Source organism: Prionailurus bengalensis, chromosome A1 (genome assembly GCF_016509475.1).
Source record: "Prionailurus bengalensis isolate Pbe53 chromosome A1, Fcat_Pben_1.1_paternal_pri, whole genome shotgun sequence".
NCBI classification, from domain to species: domain Eukaryota; kingdom Metazoa; phylum Chordata; class Mammalia; order Carnivora; family Felidae; genus Prionailurus; species Prionailurus bengalensis.
In genome coordinates, this window is record NC_057343.1 from 117,140,885 (window position 1) to 117,155,965 (window position 15,081).

The following is a 15,081-nucleotide window of genomic DNA, read 5'->3' on the forward strand; positions in this document are numbered from 1 at the left end:
TTACCACAGTAATGGGAATAATTGTATATTGAAATATACAATGTTTTCTTTTTCTGCATACCATCTTTGTTTATTGGGCCCATGTTTGTGTTTAGTATTTGATGTGATTACAGGTATATGATGTAAACCCATTGTAAGAAAGTTTATATTTAAAACACATTAGCATTACTTAAAATTTAAAAGAAATATTTTTTTAAAAACTGCCCTTGGAAACTACGTAATCTTGTTTCTCTGAAAAAAAATTTTTATATTATTCATGTCCTGGCACATTTATTACCTAACTCTTTGATCAGAAATTACTAATAACACCATTTAATAACTGAAATTGACTAACTCCTCTAGTCTTTTTGACACTGCTCTGGTATCCTACATTATTACTCTAGGCCATTCTCCCCGACTACTGGTCGTTAGACCAGAAGGCAGAGTTTTAGTATTTCATACTTGTTCTCATCTCTGTAGCTATCCAGCTTCAGCTAAAGCACTTATGGCTTTATTTGTTTTACCACAGTCTTCCCATTACTATTACTTTTCATGTTTAAGGTGGAGAATTTGCGCTGTTAACTATGCAATAGTATAATTTGATTATAAAACTCTGCTTCTTTTTTTTTCCTCTTGGCTTGCTTTTAATTTTGACTTTGTGTTAGCTAATATGTCAGAGGTGTTTTGATTTGGTGTTTATGTTTTTCAAACCATTTGTGAAGATGATAGAATCTTTTTCTTTTCATCATGACATGTTCATTTCAGTATTAAAACTTTGACACATTTGTAAGATATAAGTTGTAATTGTCATCTGTAGAATTTCCTTCACGTGTATTTGCCACCAAGGCCAACTTTGGAATGGGAAAAAGAGTGATATATAAATCAGGTAAATAAGTATTTCTTTCTTGTCTCCAGCTCCTTGGCCTTTCATTTCTAGAAGAGTTATATCGTAGTATAACTGATCAGTAAGTTCTGAACTCAAGGAGTACTTCCTATAATAAACAACTAATACAGCTAATAGGAACTGTAAGTACATTCTAGTTATGTTCATATAAAGAGATTTAGTGACCCAACTCAGCATTTTATAGGCCAGCATTGCTATTCAAAAGTAGAACTTACTCTAGGAAGAAGTACCTATGGAAGGCATCCTATAATCCTGTATCTGACTGGAGGTCTAATGAGTAACAAAGTCTACTCTTAGTTGTTTAAAAAGAACTATGCTATGGAACATTAGAGAGTGCATATAAGTTTTCATTATAGCCATCAAGTCACTGATACAATAAGCAAACACTTGCCTCAATCTTCTCGTTTGTAAAATGAAATTTAGTATTATTTTCTGAACTCTTGTACCAAGTCATGTAAATCTTCTTTCTTTGGCTCTGCTGGGTGTCCTTGGGCAAATCACTTAAATTCTCTAGGTTTCTTTGTTTCTCTTCCTCCTCCTCCTCCTCCTCCTCCTCCTCCTCCTCCTCCTCCTCTTCCTCCTCCTCCTCCTCCTCCTCCTATTCTTCCTTTTCCTTTTTTTATGAGGGGTGTAGACCAGATGATCTTTAACAACCTGGCTTAAGAAATCTAATTTTCTGTGGCGCCTGGGTGGGTCAGTTGGGTAAGCAGCTGACTTGGGCTCAGGTCGTGATCTCACAGTTGTGAGTTTGAGCCCTGCATTGGGCCCTCTGCTGTTAACACAGAGCCTGCTTCAGATCCTTTGTCTCCCTCTCTCTCTTCCCCTTCCCTGCACTCACTCTCCCTCAAAAATAAATAAACATTAATTTTGTGGTTTCTGAAGAGCAAGTGAACTACCTATTTGGAGGAATTAGATGGACTAGATGATCTTCAGTGGTTTGTTAGTCCAAGAATGTATAAAGTGCTATGAAATCCTTAAAGAAAATGAATTTTTTTAAGTTTATTTATTTTGAGAGTAAAAGAGGGCGCATGTGCATGTGCATTGCATGTAAGCCGGGGAGGAGCAGAGAGAGAGAAAGGGAGAGAATTCTCCACAGTCTCTGCATTGTCAGTGCGGAGCCTGATGTGGGGCTCGAACCCACAAACCGTGAGGTCATGACCTAAGCCAAAGTTGAAGCTTAACCAACTGAGCCACCCAGATGCCCCAAAGAAAATGAATTTTCAAGATTATAAACCGTCACTGGTAATGGTGATAAGTGTTATATAAATTATTCTCTCTCTTAAAATATTTATATATATTAGATGTATCTTGAATTACCTTCAACATTATTTTTGTTGTTAATTTTAATTAATAGCAGATTTAACTTGTCATAACATATTGTATAGATTATCTTACTAGATAAAAGCTATTAATCCCTAAAATACACAATTAACTTAGACTATGCCAATGAAGCAAAATCTGGCATTATAATGATAAATCATTATTTCTTTGACCCTAAGTCTTTTATCAATATTTTATCCTAAAAGCTCTTAAAGAAATAGGAAGAATTTCCTTGACGTGGATTTTTGTTTTAAGTAAGCTATTTGCTCAAGAATAGAAGTCTTTCCAGTTATCTTTGGAATTATTCAATTATAAATACTTTCTTTTTTTCTTACAGTTGACGTTTATTTCAAATAGCAAGATAAACTTGTGTTACATCTTCTCATCTTATATACCTTAAAACTTTTCAAAATGTCCTCTGCATAGGATTCTTTTTTACAGCTTTGGCTTTCAAGTATATGTAGACATTGTTCAATGAGAGACAAAGGATTTAGAATACCATTTTACTTTAAGATATTTGCCACCTTGAAGATAAGGGATGGAAGGAAAGGATACCAAGGACATGAGATAGAACATGGTTTTTTTGTTATGCTCACAATGAACCTGTTTTAGAAGAAATAAATAAATAGAACCAACCTAAAGAAGTGTGATAGGTACACAGCCTTGCTAATTATGATATCTCTGCTGTACTGAGGAGTAGTTGGTCCTGGGCCAATCAGTTTTTTTCCTCATTATTGTGGCTAAATTATTGTATAACTAAAGTTTATAATTGATTGAAAAATTTGTTTCTTAGTTTTAAATAGGTGATTTCTTTATAGGGTTCAAAATTCACAAAATATAAGTGTCCCATAGGCACTTAGTTTCCATTGACAATCAATACTGTTCATTTCCTGTATCCTTCCAGAGATATTTTATGTGTGTATGATGAAAAGTCACATATGTTGACGGAAATAGTCATCACTGTTCAATGCTTTGTATAAATTCCTTATTGAGATACAATTTTGGTTTTTTTTATAAATTAAAAAAAAAAATTTAATGTTTATTTTTGAGAGAGAAGACAGAGCATGAGTAGGGGAGAGGCAGAGAGAGAGAAAGACACAGAATCAGAAGCAGACTCCAGGCTCTGAACTTTTAGGACAGAGCCTGATGCGGGACTTGAAGTCATGAACTGTGAGATTGTGACCTGAACCAAAGTTCGATGCTTAACTGACTGAGCCACCCATGCACCCTTGTTTTTTATTGCATTGATTTTCTCTGTAGTTTTGACCATAGCTTTTAAGGGTTTTTAATATATTAATAAAAATTGAAGCCCTTTTGCACTGATGAGGAAATTCGGCACTTTGAATATGTCATAATGGTCTATCACTAATTTTCATCCCTAACCATGAAGTAGGCTGTCTGACTCTTTTTGCTTTCCTTGGATTGTATTTTACCAGCCAAAGAATCTTTTTCAAGCATTTTTTTAGAATAGTTGAAACTGAGTGTTTTGAACATAGATATGTTAACACTCTCCAGTTCTCAGTCTCTTTGAAATGAGATTTGATATGGAGTTCATCAAAAGAAAAAGTTTTGAAGGATTAATTTGTTACCTATATTAAATATGAATAGAAATGTGAACCAGTTCCTCTTTCATAATTTTTTTTTTTTTATTTAAGCAATATGTTGTGTGTCCTTCTAGACATTTCTATACCCTCCAAGCATATATAGAGTCCACGTATGTGAGCTATAGGTCTTTTTTTATATGAACAGATTTGTTATCACATAGACTGTTCTGTAACTTTTTTCTTAAAATATTTTTCTCTGGTGGTTCCTACAGATTTCTCATTCTTTTTCACAGATACCCAGTGTTCTATATAATTTATCGACCATGTATTTATTCATAAACTTCTGGGTTATTACAGTTTTTTAATTATTGTAAGTTGTGCTACACTAAATACTGTTAAACATATTTACGTATCTTTGCTGCTTTTGTGAATGTATATATAGGGATAAATCCCTAGAAATGAAATTACTGGTTATCAGAGGGTCCACATCTAAGATTTTGATAGCTGCTGCCAAATTGTTAAAAAATGCTGAACCAGGGGCGCCTGGGTGGCACAGTGGGTTAAGCGTCCGACTTCAGCCAGGTCACGATCTCGCGGTCCGTGAGTTCGAGCCCTGCGTCAGGCTCTGGGCTGATGGCTCGGAGCCTGCAGCCTGTTTCCGACTCTGTGTCTCCCTCTCTCTCTGCCCCTCCCCCGTTCATGCTCTGTCTCTCTCTGTCTCAAAAATAAATAAATGTTAAAAAAAAAGAAAGAAAATTAATTAAATTGGGCAAAAGAAGCCAGACACAAAAGAGTACACTGTATGCTTCTGTGTGGTTTTCATGGTTTTATTATTTCATTATTACTTAGTTTCTTTGGTTCTTCCAACTTACTTTTAAATCTCTTGCTGCTGTATCATTTTGTTCAAGTTTTTTAATTAAGAGTTCAGGTTCTCTTTATTTGGAAGTATAGAGATTATTTGGCTAAAATTTTATTGTTTGCATTTTTGTGAGAATTTCTCAATAGGTTCTCTGTTGGATACTTTGTACTTATTATTTATATTTGAGTGAGGCTTGCTATTTGTTGAAAATCATATGACAGTAGGGGAGGGAGAGAAAGTGAGCCTTAAGAGTCAGCTTCTTCAAGTCCTGTAGTTGTCTCAGCATACTTTCTCACCACATCTCTACCATAGGAGCACACATCCCCTTAGGTAAGCCTACCACCCAAGTAAGAGGCAGAGGTGACTTAAGAAGTAAAGCTTTCTTTAGGCCATGTTTCTTTTATTTGGAGACTTAGTTAACCCTGGTTGTTGACTGCAAGGCTTATTACACTTTCTTCTATTGTATCCCTGTCTTACCTTCAAGTACTTTCTCTCTGTCATGAGTCTAGATTGAGAGAAAATAGGTCTGTTCCATCTCTCAAGTCCTTTGGAGGTTCCTGTTGTAGTTGAAAAGTGTGAGCACCAAATGCATTTATAATTGGAGAGAAAGCTATATAACTATTTAGTCATCTTCTAGTATTTTCCTTACTTTTTCTCCCAACTTTTGATATTCCCAAATCACTTGATTTAATTATTCTCCTTGGTTAGATACTAAGACACTGCTGTTGATTCTATGGCTCTAGTTGTATTTGAGGACAAAGGCACGAGTTCAAGAAATTCAGCAGAATTATATCTGCATGTGTTAAAGTTTATATTAAAGTTATTTTGTAGAGAACCACATCATACCCTTAAAATAAAATCATAGTCGGCTTCTGAGATTATGGTCTCTATAGATGAGACTCCTTTTAGGTGAAGATCCTGAGTTTACAAAACCCAGCACCTGAAATACCAGTCACAAGGTCTTCATGGCCAAATGTGATTTTCATTTTTGGAATAAGATCCGTGAGTTCTTCTTTTTCCTTTCACAGGACAAGCAGGAGGACATGAAGACTATTTTGGAGGGCATAGATCCGGCCAAGCATCAGGTGAGGGAGGCCTTTGATGCTTGTAAGCTACTACATAAAGAATAGATGTTATAGGTAACCAGAACTCTGGATATCTGAATTCCAGCCAAGAAGTTCCAGGACCTTGCTGGGTGACAAAAGAAATCCTCTTCAATTGAAAAAGATTATGAAGTTCCAATAAAAAGAGTTTTATGTTACTAGTAGTTTGCTTCCTTAGTATTCTTTTTATGTGGTATTCCTAAGAAATCTTAGGTGAAAATAGATTTTCTTATTCAGATACTTCTTTTGCATTCTTCCTTACTGGGACATTTAACATACTCCAGAGAGAAAGTCTCAGTTACCAAATCCTTTGCTTTCAACTTTTTTCATCAAAAATTCAAAACTCAGATAGATGCAGGGAGATATGTTAGACTTTTTTATATAATCCTCAAACAAACAAAAAAATTAGTTTAGTGAAACATTGACTCTATTATTCATGCCGTTAATTTCTATAAAGTTAAAATTATTTTCATAAAATTGTCCCCTGTAATATCATTCTGAAATTGGTTTTTAAGAAGGTGAATGTGTAAGCAAACTTTTCTTTTGAGAAAATGTGTTAAATTTGTACTGATGATTTTAAGCAAATTTAGTATCCATTTTAATGCAGAGAGATTTGTTTAAACTAAGGAGCAGTGCTTAATTTTAAAATTCAGAATAAATTGTGATTGTATCACAATTAGCTTAGACCTTCTAAAATAAACTTCCTAGTATCAAGCTGCTCTTAGTCACAATGCTTATTAAACATCTTCATTATTGGCTTATTGAGTACGAAGTTGTTATATTCATTCTATTTTGAAAAAAGTAAATATATTTCACAGAATATTATGTGAAATTACAAATTTTAGTTGTATACTATCTTAGGCTCTGATCAAGAATGTAAAGCTAAGTGTTATTTCAGATGAAGTATTTCTTTCTCCCTAGATTTATTATTGGAAATCTGATTATAAGTCTCTCTCTCTGGCTGTAAGTCTCAAAACTTGAGATGCTTTTTTTAAAATGAGGTTTGTGGCCCCCCTTTTAGAAGTTGAAAGTTAGCAGATCCGAAATGGGGAATCTGCATTATAAATGATATCCCAGGAGATTCTGATGACAAGTTTTCCATATTCCACACTTTGAGACATTGCTAGAGTCCATAGATTATTCTGTATCACTGCTGAGTTCTGTTCCTTTTCCATCTTGGCTTTATAATCCATCCTTCTTCCTCCATCCAAACTGAGAAGTTTGGTTTTTCTCTTTGTTATTTGTGATTTTTAGAAACTGAGCTAAACACAAGCCCTAGACTAGTGCCTCAATCTTTTTTGCATTTCATGTTCTCCTGAGGGATATGAATAAGATAAGTAACAGCACATCGCTCAGGTAATAATTAAAATAACAGTGGTGGATTGAAAGAACATACCCCCCAGGGAAGTCCATCAGAATCCTCTAGTACATATATGGTATAAAACAGTCTCCCTCACTTCCCTGTGATTCTGGTCCTTCCCTCGACAATGTCCTCCTCCAACTCCAAGAAGTGCTGCCTCTGTGATATAATTACAATCCTTAGATGTATACCTTGGATATCCATGGCTGTGAGTTTAAAGGAAATCACTTATTTACAAAAATAATAAAGTTTATTTTCAATTAAATTTTGTTATCTAAGCCCAAATGGGGGAAAAAAAAAAAAACCCAAAAAACTACGCCTTTTTTCTCCTAGTGCTTATTCATCAGAACCAGAACTTTGCAGTGTATTTTTCACGGATAAGATTTTAGGGGACTTATCAGTTCTAATTATTCATTTATCAGTATATTTCAACCATGAGTGATTAGCTACCTTAATTAACTTTAAATATGACTTCCCACTTTTTAACTATTAACTTTTTATTAAAGAATAACGTATACATATTTTTTTAGTTTAACTGTTGAAAGCTGGAAAACTTTTACCTATTTTTTTCTTGGTCGAAAACTATTTGTGAAATACACAAAACTCCTAATACATTTTTTTAAAGGCCAAGTTCTCTCTGTCTAGGTTATTGTGTGTTTAATGAGTCCTTTTCAGCTATTTCAAGCTTGTTTAAATATAGGTGTAAATGACTTCCAGTCAAGAAGGTAAAGTCAGTGTTGGTCTGTTTTGAAACCTCTCTGCTCTCTGTCGTTTTCAAGTCCATAGATACAAGTAAAATATGGGAGCTATATTAGACTAAAAATATGTAGCTATATTAGAAACAAGATTTTAAAAGTCTGGAGTCTGGACTAGAAATGGATCATGGCCCCACAGCTGAAGCTGTAGGCCCGAGGAAAATTAAGAGTAAAAAAACCAAAACAAAACGGGGTGGGAGGGGTTGGGGACTGGCATGTCAGTTTCTGTAGGGACATAGGGACCGAATGCATAATAGACAGGCCAGCAGATCTACTCTGCTAGATTGAAGCAAGGAACTGGACCTTATTGCCCTACCTATGAACAAAGATGGAAAAAAAAATAAACCCTCCAAGCAACTGCCATTGGTTGCGATTAGAAATTATCTACTTGTTCTTGGTAGAATGAAGATGCAAACATAACACTCTAAATAAGAACTGGGAGGCCACTGGTTTTTGATTTAGTGAGCAGAACTGAAATTACTCCATAAGACTGGAAATTTAAGTTGCCAATGAAAGATCTACTTTTGAAATGGACTTTAAGGACCAGATTCAGGCAAGTTTCAAACCATCTGATAATAAGGGATAAACCTATGGATGGAAATAAAAGAAACAACTCCCACGCAAAATGAGCTTTTCAAACAAAAAAATTATGGCGTTCAAGACCAAATCTACATCAAGAGATAGTCAAAATGCAAACAAACAAAAAGTTAGCACAGCAGCAGAATACAAGCCCAGGCAATTGAAAGAAAAGACTTTAAACATGCTTATTTTAAGCTATAACCAATAGTCATAAAACAGTGTGAGAAAATGAAATGAAAGCCAGTAATTATGAATTAACAGACAGGTATGAAATAAAAAATTTTAACTTTGGGGAGAAAGTTGTGGAAATAAAAATTCAACATATGTTAAGTAGTATATTGGACATGCTGAGTAAAAAAAATGAGTGAATCTGATGATAAAACAAGAAATAACAAGATATAGGATAAAGATAAAGAAATGGGAAATATGAAAGAGAAACGGAGAGAAAGGGTAGATTGAGACGCTCTACCACACATCTCTTTGAAGTTCCTGAATGAGAGGATAGAGATGCAAACAAAGCAGAGGCAATGTTTGAAGAGCTAATGGTAGAGAATCTTCTGGAATTGAACTTAGACATGAATCCTTGGTTGAAAAATTAATCACTAAGCAGAACAAATGAAGCTGTAGAATTTGAAAGATAAAGAACAGTATCTTAAAAGCTACTAGAGGAAAAAAATGCGTTACTTCAAAGGAACAACGATCAAACTTTGACAGCAGACTCTCATCAACAGTAATAATCACAGAAGACAATGGGAAGTAATATCCTCCACATACCAAGAAAAAAAAATAGAGTTCTGTATTCAGCCACTATTCCAGAGAAGGAAAAATAAGCTTATTTTAAGATCTACAAAGAATAAAAGAGCTTATCACCTCAGATCCTTGCCAAAAGAACTACTAAAAGATATGTACATCAATAAGGAGAGAAATATATCCTGGAGGAAGGCGTGGGATGCAAGAAGCTACGGTAAGCAAAGAAATTAGTGAAACATATTATAAATAAAAATTTATAAATACAAAACCCAAATTTTTATGCTTAAAACCAAAGTAATACTAAAATTCTAGGCAGCAATAGCATGAAATTCAGAAGGATGTGTTAGAAGGTGGAAAGGCCACACTAGAGCCCCTGTGTTGTTCAAGAGAAGAGGATCAGGTACTGAAAAACTTGACTTTTTTTTTTTTTTTTTAACATATCAGTAATCAGAACAAACGTAAACCTATTGGACACAGCTGTTAAAGGCAGAGATTTTGAATTAGATGAATAATACCAAAATCTAGCAAATTCTGTTTTCGGGGGTTAAATCTAAAGACAGTGATAGAGAAAGGTAGACAAAGTGATGGAAAAAGTATGTAAGGCAGTATTAATACCAGATGAAGTAGAATTTTAAGTAAAAAGCATTTTTAGAGATAAATGCTCCCAACTGATCATAACAATCAGTTACTAATCAGTAACTAGCGATCTTCTAAGTAAAATAGAAAATTACAAAGTTACAAGAAAAATAAGTCTACATTTGTGGTGATAGGATGTTTTCCATACACTTCTGTATGAAACTGATCAAATAGACAAAACAATTGTTAAGAATGGAAAACTCAAGTTTTCTTTTTTTTAATAGTTTTTTTTTTTTTTTTTTTAATTAGAGTGACAGGGTGGAAGAGGAGCAGCTGGAGAGAGAGAGAGATTGAGAGAGAGGGAGAGAGAGAGAATTTTAAGTAGGCTCCACACTCAGTGTAGAGCCTGACATGGGGCTTGATCTCATGACCCTGGGATCATAACCTGAGCCAAACCAAGATTCAAACACTCAACTGACTGAGCCACCCAGGTGCCCCAAATTTGGTCTTGTAAGTAAAGAGCTAACATTGTTTCCACTATATATGTTATATATTCTTTAACAACACATGGAACACGTATAAAAATTGTCCATGTTTTATGCCACAAAAAGTCTTTAAAACAAACTTACTAGTCATATGGGCTACATTTCTTTGGTCTCTATTGCTTTAAAATTACAAATCAACAATAAAAACTTTTTTAAAATCCCATACACCTGTAAAATGAAGAAAGATACTTTTACATAGTGCATGGGTTAGAGACAATCACAGTTATAATCATAGTAAAAATTACAAAGAAGTTATCACAAAAACTACACATCAAAACTTAGGTAAGAGGATACAGCTAAAGTGGTCCTTAGAAGGAAATTTTTTATATTATATAAAATGAAAGTAAATGAGGCTAATAAAAAAACAACAGGATAAACAAGAAAGGAATAAAGATAAAAGCAAAATTTATAGAATAGAAAACAACAAAAAATAGGGATAAAAAAGGAAAAATAGGGAAAGCAAAATTAAAAGCTGATTTAACAACAAAACACAACTACTGAAATAGATAAAATAAGGCAGACTATTTTTTTTTTTAAGGGGGAAAGGCACAGGTAAATGATAGAAACTTAAAGGTAGTTATAACTATATGATACATTAGAGATCTTTAAAATGTATAAGGCAGTCAGTCATATGAACAGTGAATAAGTTTGAATGCTGACATGAGATAAGTACTGATTTTTTTCTGTGAGTATGTAAATTATCAAAATTGACTCATGAACAGGAAACCTCAATAGAACAATAAGTGTTACACATTGAATTCAGTAGTTTAAAATCTAATCCAATGAAGGTAAGAAACCAGATGGATTTATAGGTGAGTTTTACCAAATGTTCAAGGAACAAATGAACTCTTTATTATTCTAGCTATTCCCCAAAACAGAGAAAGAAGCAATATTACAATGTCAATATTAAGTTTATAACCTTGGAAAATAATTTTCTGTGTTTATGAAGGAAAAATAATCATAATTTATATGTTAAAGTTTGATTGATCTTGAACAAATATTGGCTGTGCTAACAAACCCAACATTCATAAGTAAGTAGTATATATTACTTTGATTCCTATTTTGGAGGGGGGCAAAGACTTTTTTTAAGTTTATCTATTTATTTTGAGAGAAGCAGAGTGTGAGTGGGGGAGGGGCAGAGAAAGAGGGAGAATTTCAAGTAGGCTCCATGCTGTCAGCACAGAGCCCACACAGGAAACGGAGAACATGACTTGAGCCAAAATCAAGAGTAGGATGCTTAACTGGCTGAACTACCCAGATACCCCAATTCCTATTCTATTTTTATTATTATTATTATTTTAAGTTTATCTTAAAGTAAAGTTTATCTTTTGAGAGAGGGCATGAGTAGGGTAGTGACAGAGAGAGAGAACCCAAGGCAGGCTCCCCACCGTAAGCACACAGCCCAATGCGGGGCTAGAACTCTCAAACTCTGAGATCATGACCTAAGCTGAAATCAAGAATCGGATGCTTAACCAATTGAACCGCTGAGGTGCTCCCTGCCCCATTCCTATTTTAAAAGAAAGATTTAATGGTCAGGTGTTTTGGGGCAAATGATATATGTTGTGGGATTTACAGTATTGATTTTAGATGTGAAATATTATAATGCCTTATAAAGTTGGGGCATTGTTTTATCAACCATTTTCTCAAACATAATAATGTTTCTCAAAACCAAAAAGTACATGTATATATATTTATAGGGAGGAAAACAAAACAGGCATCTTTTCACACCTTTCATTTCAGAAATTTGGTTAGTATGTTGAATTTTGGAATTTGACTTGGGGTGAGGATCTTGGGACTGTACTTTTGTGATTTCTTATCCTTTAACAGCTGTAGTAATGTTTGATATATGCAGACCTAACAGTTATTTTAAAAGTTTATTTTAAAGGAGGGCTTTCAAAATCTTTTGTCTTTGCCATTATTCACAGGACCTTGTTATGCTGATGGGTGTCATTGCTAGGCTTAAGAGATAAGAAAGAAAAAAAAAAGGAAAAGGAAAAGTGATGTTATTATTGCCCACCCATGTTCTAGTAACAATGTATTATCAAATGCAGATAATGAATGTCTTACTCTGAGTTTAGCTACTACTCTTAATTTCTTGTCAAATTAACTTTTCTTTCTCTTATTTACCTAGTAGAAAATTAAAACTTCAAACCTCAGTACTATGAAAGGGAAGATTTGAGAGGTCAGTTACACTTAGGTTCCTTCTCGGTAAACCTTATTGAAACACGTCATTGTTTTAGACATTAGGTATATAATGGTAAGCAAAAATGGATGTGATTACTCTGCTCATGGAGCTTACAATTTAGTGGCAGAGACATGTTAGCCAAATAGTTATACAAACTAATATATGATTGAAAGATGAAGGAGCGGTTCATATAGCTACGTCCATATAGATGGTCCCCGATTTATAATGGTTCACCTAGGATTTTTCGACTTTACAATGATGCAAAAGCAATATGCAATTGCAATATTGCAATATGCAATAAGCAGTATGCATTCAGTAGAAAGCATTCGAATTTTGAATTTTGACCTATTTCTGGGCTGGCATTATTTGGTAAGATACTCTTAAAATGCTGGGAAGCAGCAGTGAGCAGCAGCTCCAGTGAGCCACGTGGTGTCAAGGATCTCAGGGATAAACAACCAATGCACTCACAACCATTCTATTCTATGCATAGAACCATTTTCACTTTCAGTACAGTATTCAATAAATTACATGAGATATTAAGTACTTTATGATGAAGAAGGCTTTGTTCTTGGTGATTTTTTCCAACTGTGGGCTAACACAAATGTTCTGAGCATGTTTAACGTAGGCTTAGCTAAGCTATAATGTTTAATAGGTTAGGTGTGTTAAATGCATTTTCTTATTTATTTATTTATTTATTTATTTATTTATTTATTTATTTAGAGGACGCAAGTGAGTGAGTGGCAGAGAGAGAATCTCACGAGGGGCAGAGAGAGAGAGAAGCAGGGCTCACCCAAAGTGGGACTCGTGCTCACCCGATACAGGGCTCGTGCTCATCCGATGCGGGACTCGAACTCACAAACTGTGAGATCATGAACTGAGCGGAAGTCAGATGCTTAACCAACTGAGCCACCCAGGAGCCCCTAAGTGCATTTTCAATTTAAGATATTTTCAACTTAAAATGGGTTTATCTGTACATAACAATCAAGAAGTCGAAACATTAATTTTTATAAGAGGCTGAGAGATTCTACACTATCAAGATAAAAATATTAAAATCTCTTTTAGACTGTAATTTCCATCACTGCAGACCAGTTTGAAGTTTCCATTAGGTTGACAATCTACTTATTTCTCGTTGTTAGTTTGCCCATGTTGTAGATTAGGTATAGTTATATAAACTGACTAAATTGCATCCTATTGGCAAAGCACACTAAGTTTTTTGGTTCATTTATTTTGAGAGAGAGAGCATGTGTGCACATGAGAGTAGGGGAGGGGCAGAGACAGAGGTAGGGAGAGAATCCCAAGCTGGCTCCATGCTCAGCACAGCACCCGAAGAGGGGCTTCATCTCACAAGTGTGAGATCATGACCTGCGCTGAAATCAAGAATTGGATTGGATGTTTAACCGAATGAACCACCTAAGGCGCTCCAGAGCACACTATTTTTAAGTTGACTGTGTGGTAGCTAAAGGATTCTGAGTTAACTAGAATAGAGCTGAAGTAAAGCTTGAGTTAATTACTGTTCTTTATCAAGTTTTTCTTAGTAGCAAATGAGGACCAGAACAACAGAAGTTAATGCTTGCATAGATAATGAGAGAGGGGATAGGTGAGTGAACTTTTCATGGAAGCAGTTTATCAGCTACATTTTCATACTGAGATGAATATAGTAAGAGTTTACAGTTCTTCCAGCAGGACTACTTACTACATAATATAAGCAAGCTCCTTTTAGTGGCATTTGATATTTGGATGGTTGGAAGCTGTTTTATCATTCCCTTCTCTTGCTGGCAAACTTCCTAAAAGGAACAGCAGTCTTTCTGCTATTATAAAACTGTTGTTTTTGCCTTTCACTACTTACATATTTAATTTCTAAAAAAAATGTCTGCCTATTGGTATATTTTTCTTTTCCCTTTTTTCTTGAAATACCATAGTGTTTTACTTTAGGGACTGGTTTCTGCCCTTTGATAGAGTTCTCATTGGTTTCTAATCTGTTAGGATCACAATCTTCCTGCTCACCTGTATGACTAAGGTTCCTTTTTCATAATTCATATGAATAGTTAGGAAAACATCTTTGTAGCCTTATGCTTAGAAAAATGCAGCTATTTCTCTTTGAGGAGCAAACTGAACATAAATATTATCTTTAAATGCTGTTTGGTATGCAAAACTGAACTTGCCCTTAAAAAAGTTACACCATCTAGTGTGGACTGAAATTAATCCTACATTTTGTAGGAATTGAAATGGGTAGTATAAGTGGCTACATTGAGTAAGTATTAAATCTCTTATTTGTCATGTCATTTGTACTAAGTGTTTAAAATAGATGGTTAATGAATTGGCACTGATGGATTATTTTTTGTTTCTTTAATAGGAACATGAATCTGAAGGTGGAAGAACACCTTTGATGAAAGCTGCAAGAGCTGGTCATTTGTGCACTGTACAGTTTCTTATTAGCAAAGGTAAGGAAAATATAAGTCATCATTTGTAAGAAGCTGTGATTTCTGGCAAAAAAAATCCTTAACTGTTTGTTTATTTATTTATTTTTATTTATGTGAAAGCGACTTTTCCTACAGTACAAGCATTGTATTCTAGTCTTTTTAGAAAATACTTTTTTAAGTCTATTTTTTGAGAGAGAGAGTG

General features: G+C 34.4%; 1 protein-coding gene across 6 annotated transcripts in view; it reads left to right on the forward strand.

Moving 5' to 3' along the window:
* The window catches only part of LOC122481197 (ankyrin repeat and KH domain-containing protein 1), a 130,632-nt gene that overhangs the window by 68,890 nt on the left and 46,661 nt on the right, over positions 1 to 15,081 (forward strand). For 3 of the 6 annotated variants that reach the window (XM_043576432.1, XM_043576526.1, XM_043576608.1), the window contains exons 11-12: positions 5,635 to 5,691; positions 14,813 to 14,900. In XM_043576432.1, coding sequence (XP_043432367.1) covers positions 5,635 to 5,691; positions 14,813 to 14,900 — 145 coding nt within the window. Of the gene's footprint in view, positions 1 to 5,634; positions 5,709 to 14,812; positions 14,901 to 15,081 lie in introns of those variants that run through there. The other 3 variants (XM_043576774.1, XM_043576677.1, XM_043576865.1) reach the window with 2 other exon arrangements.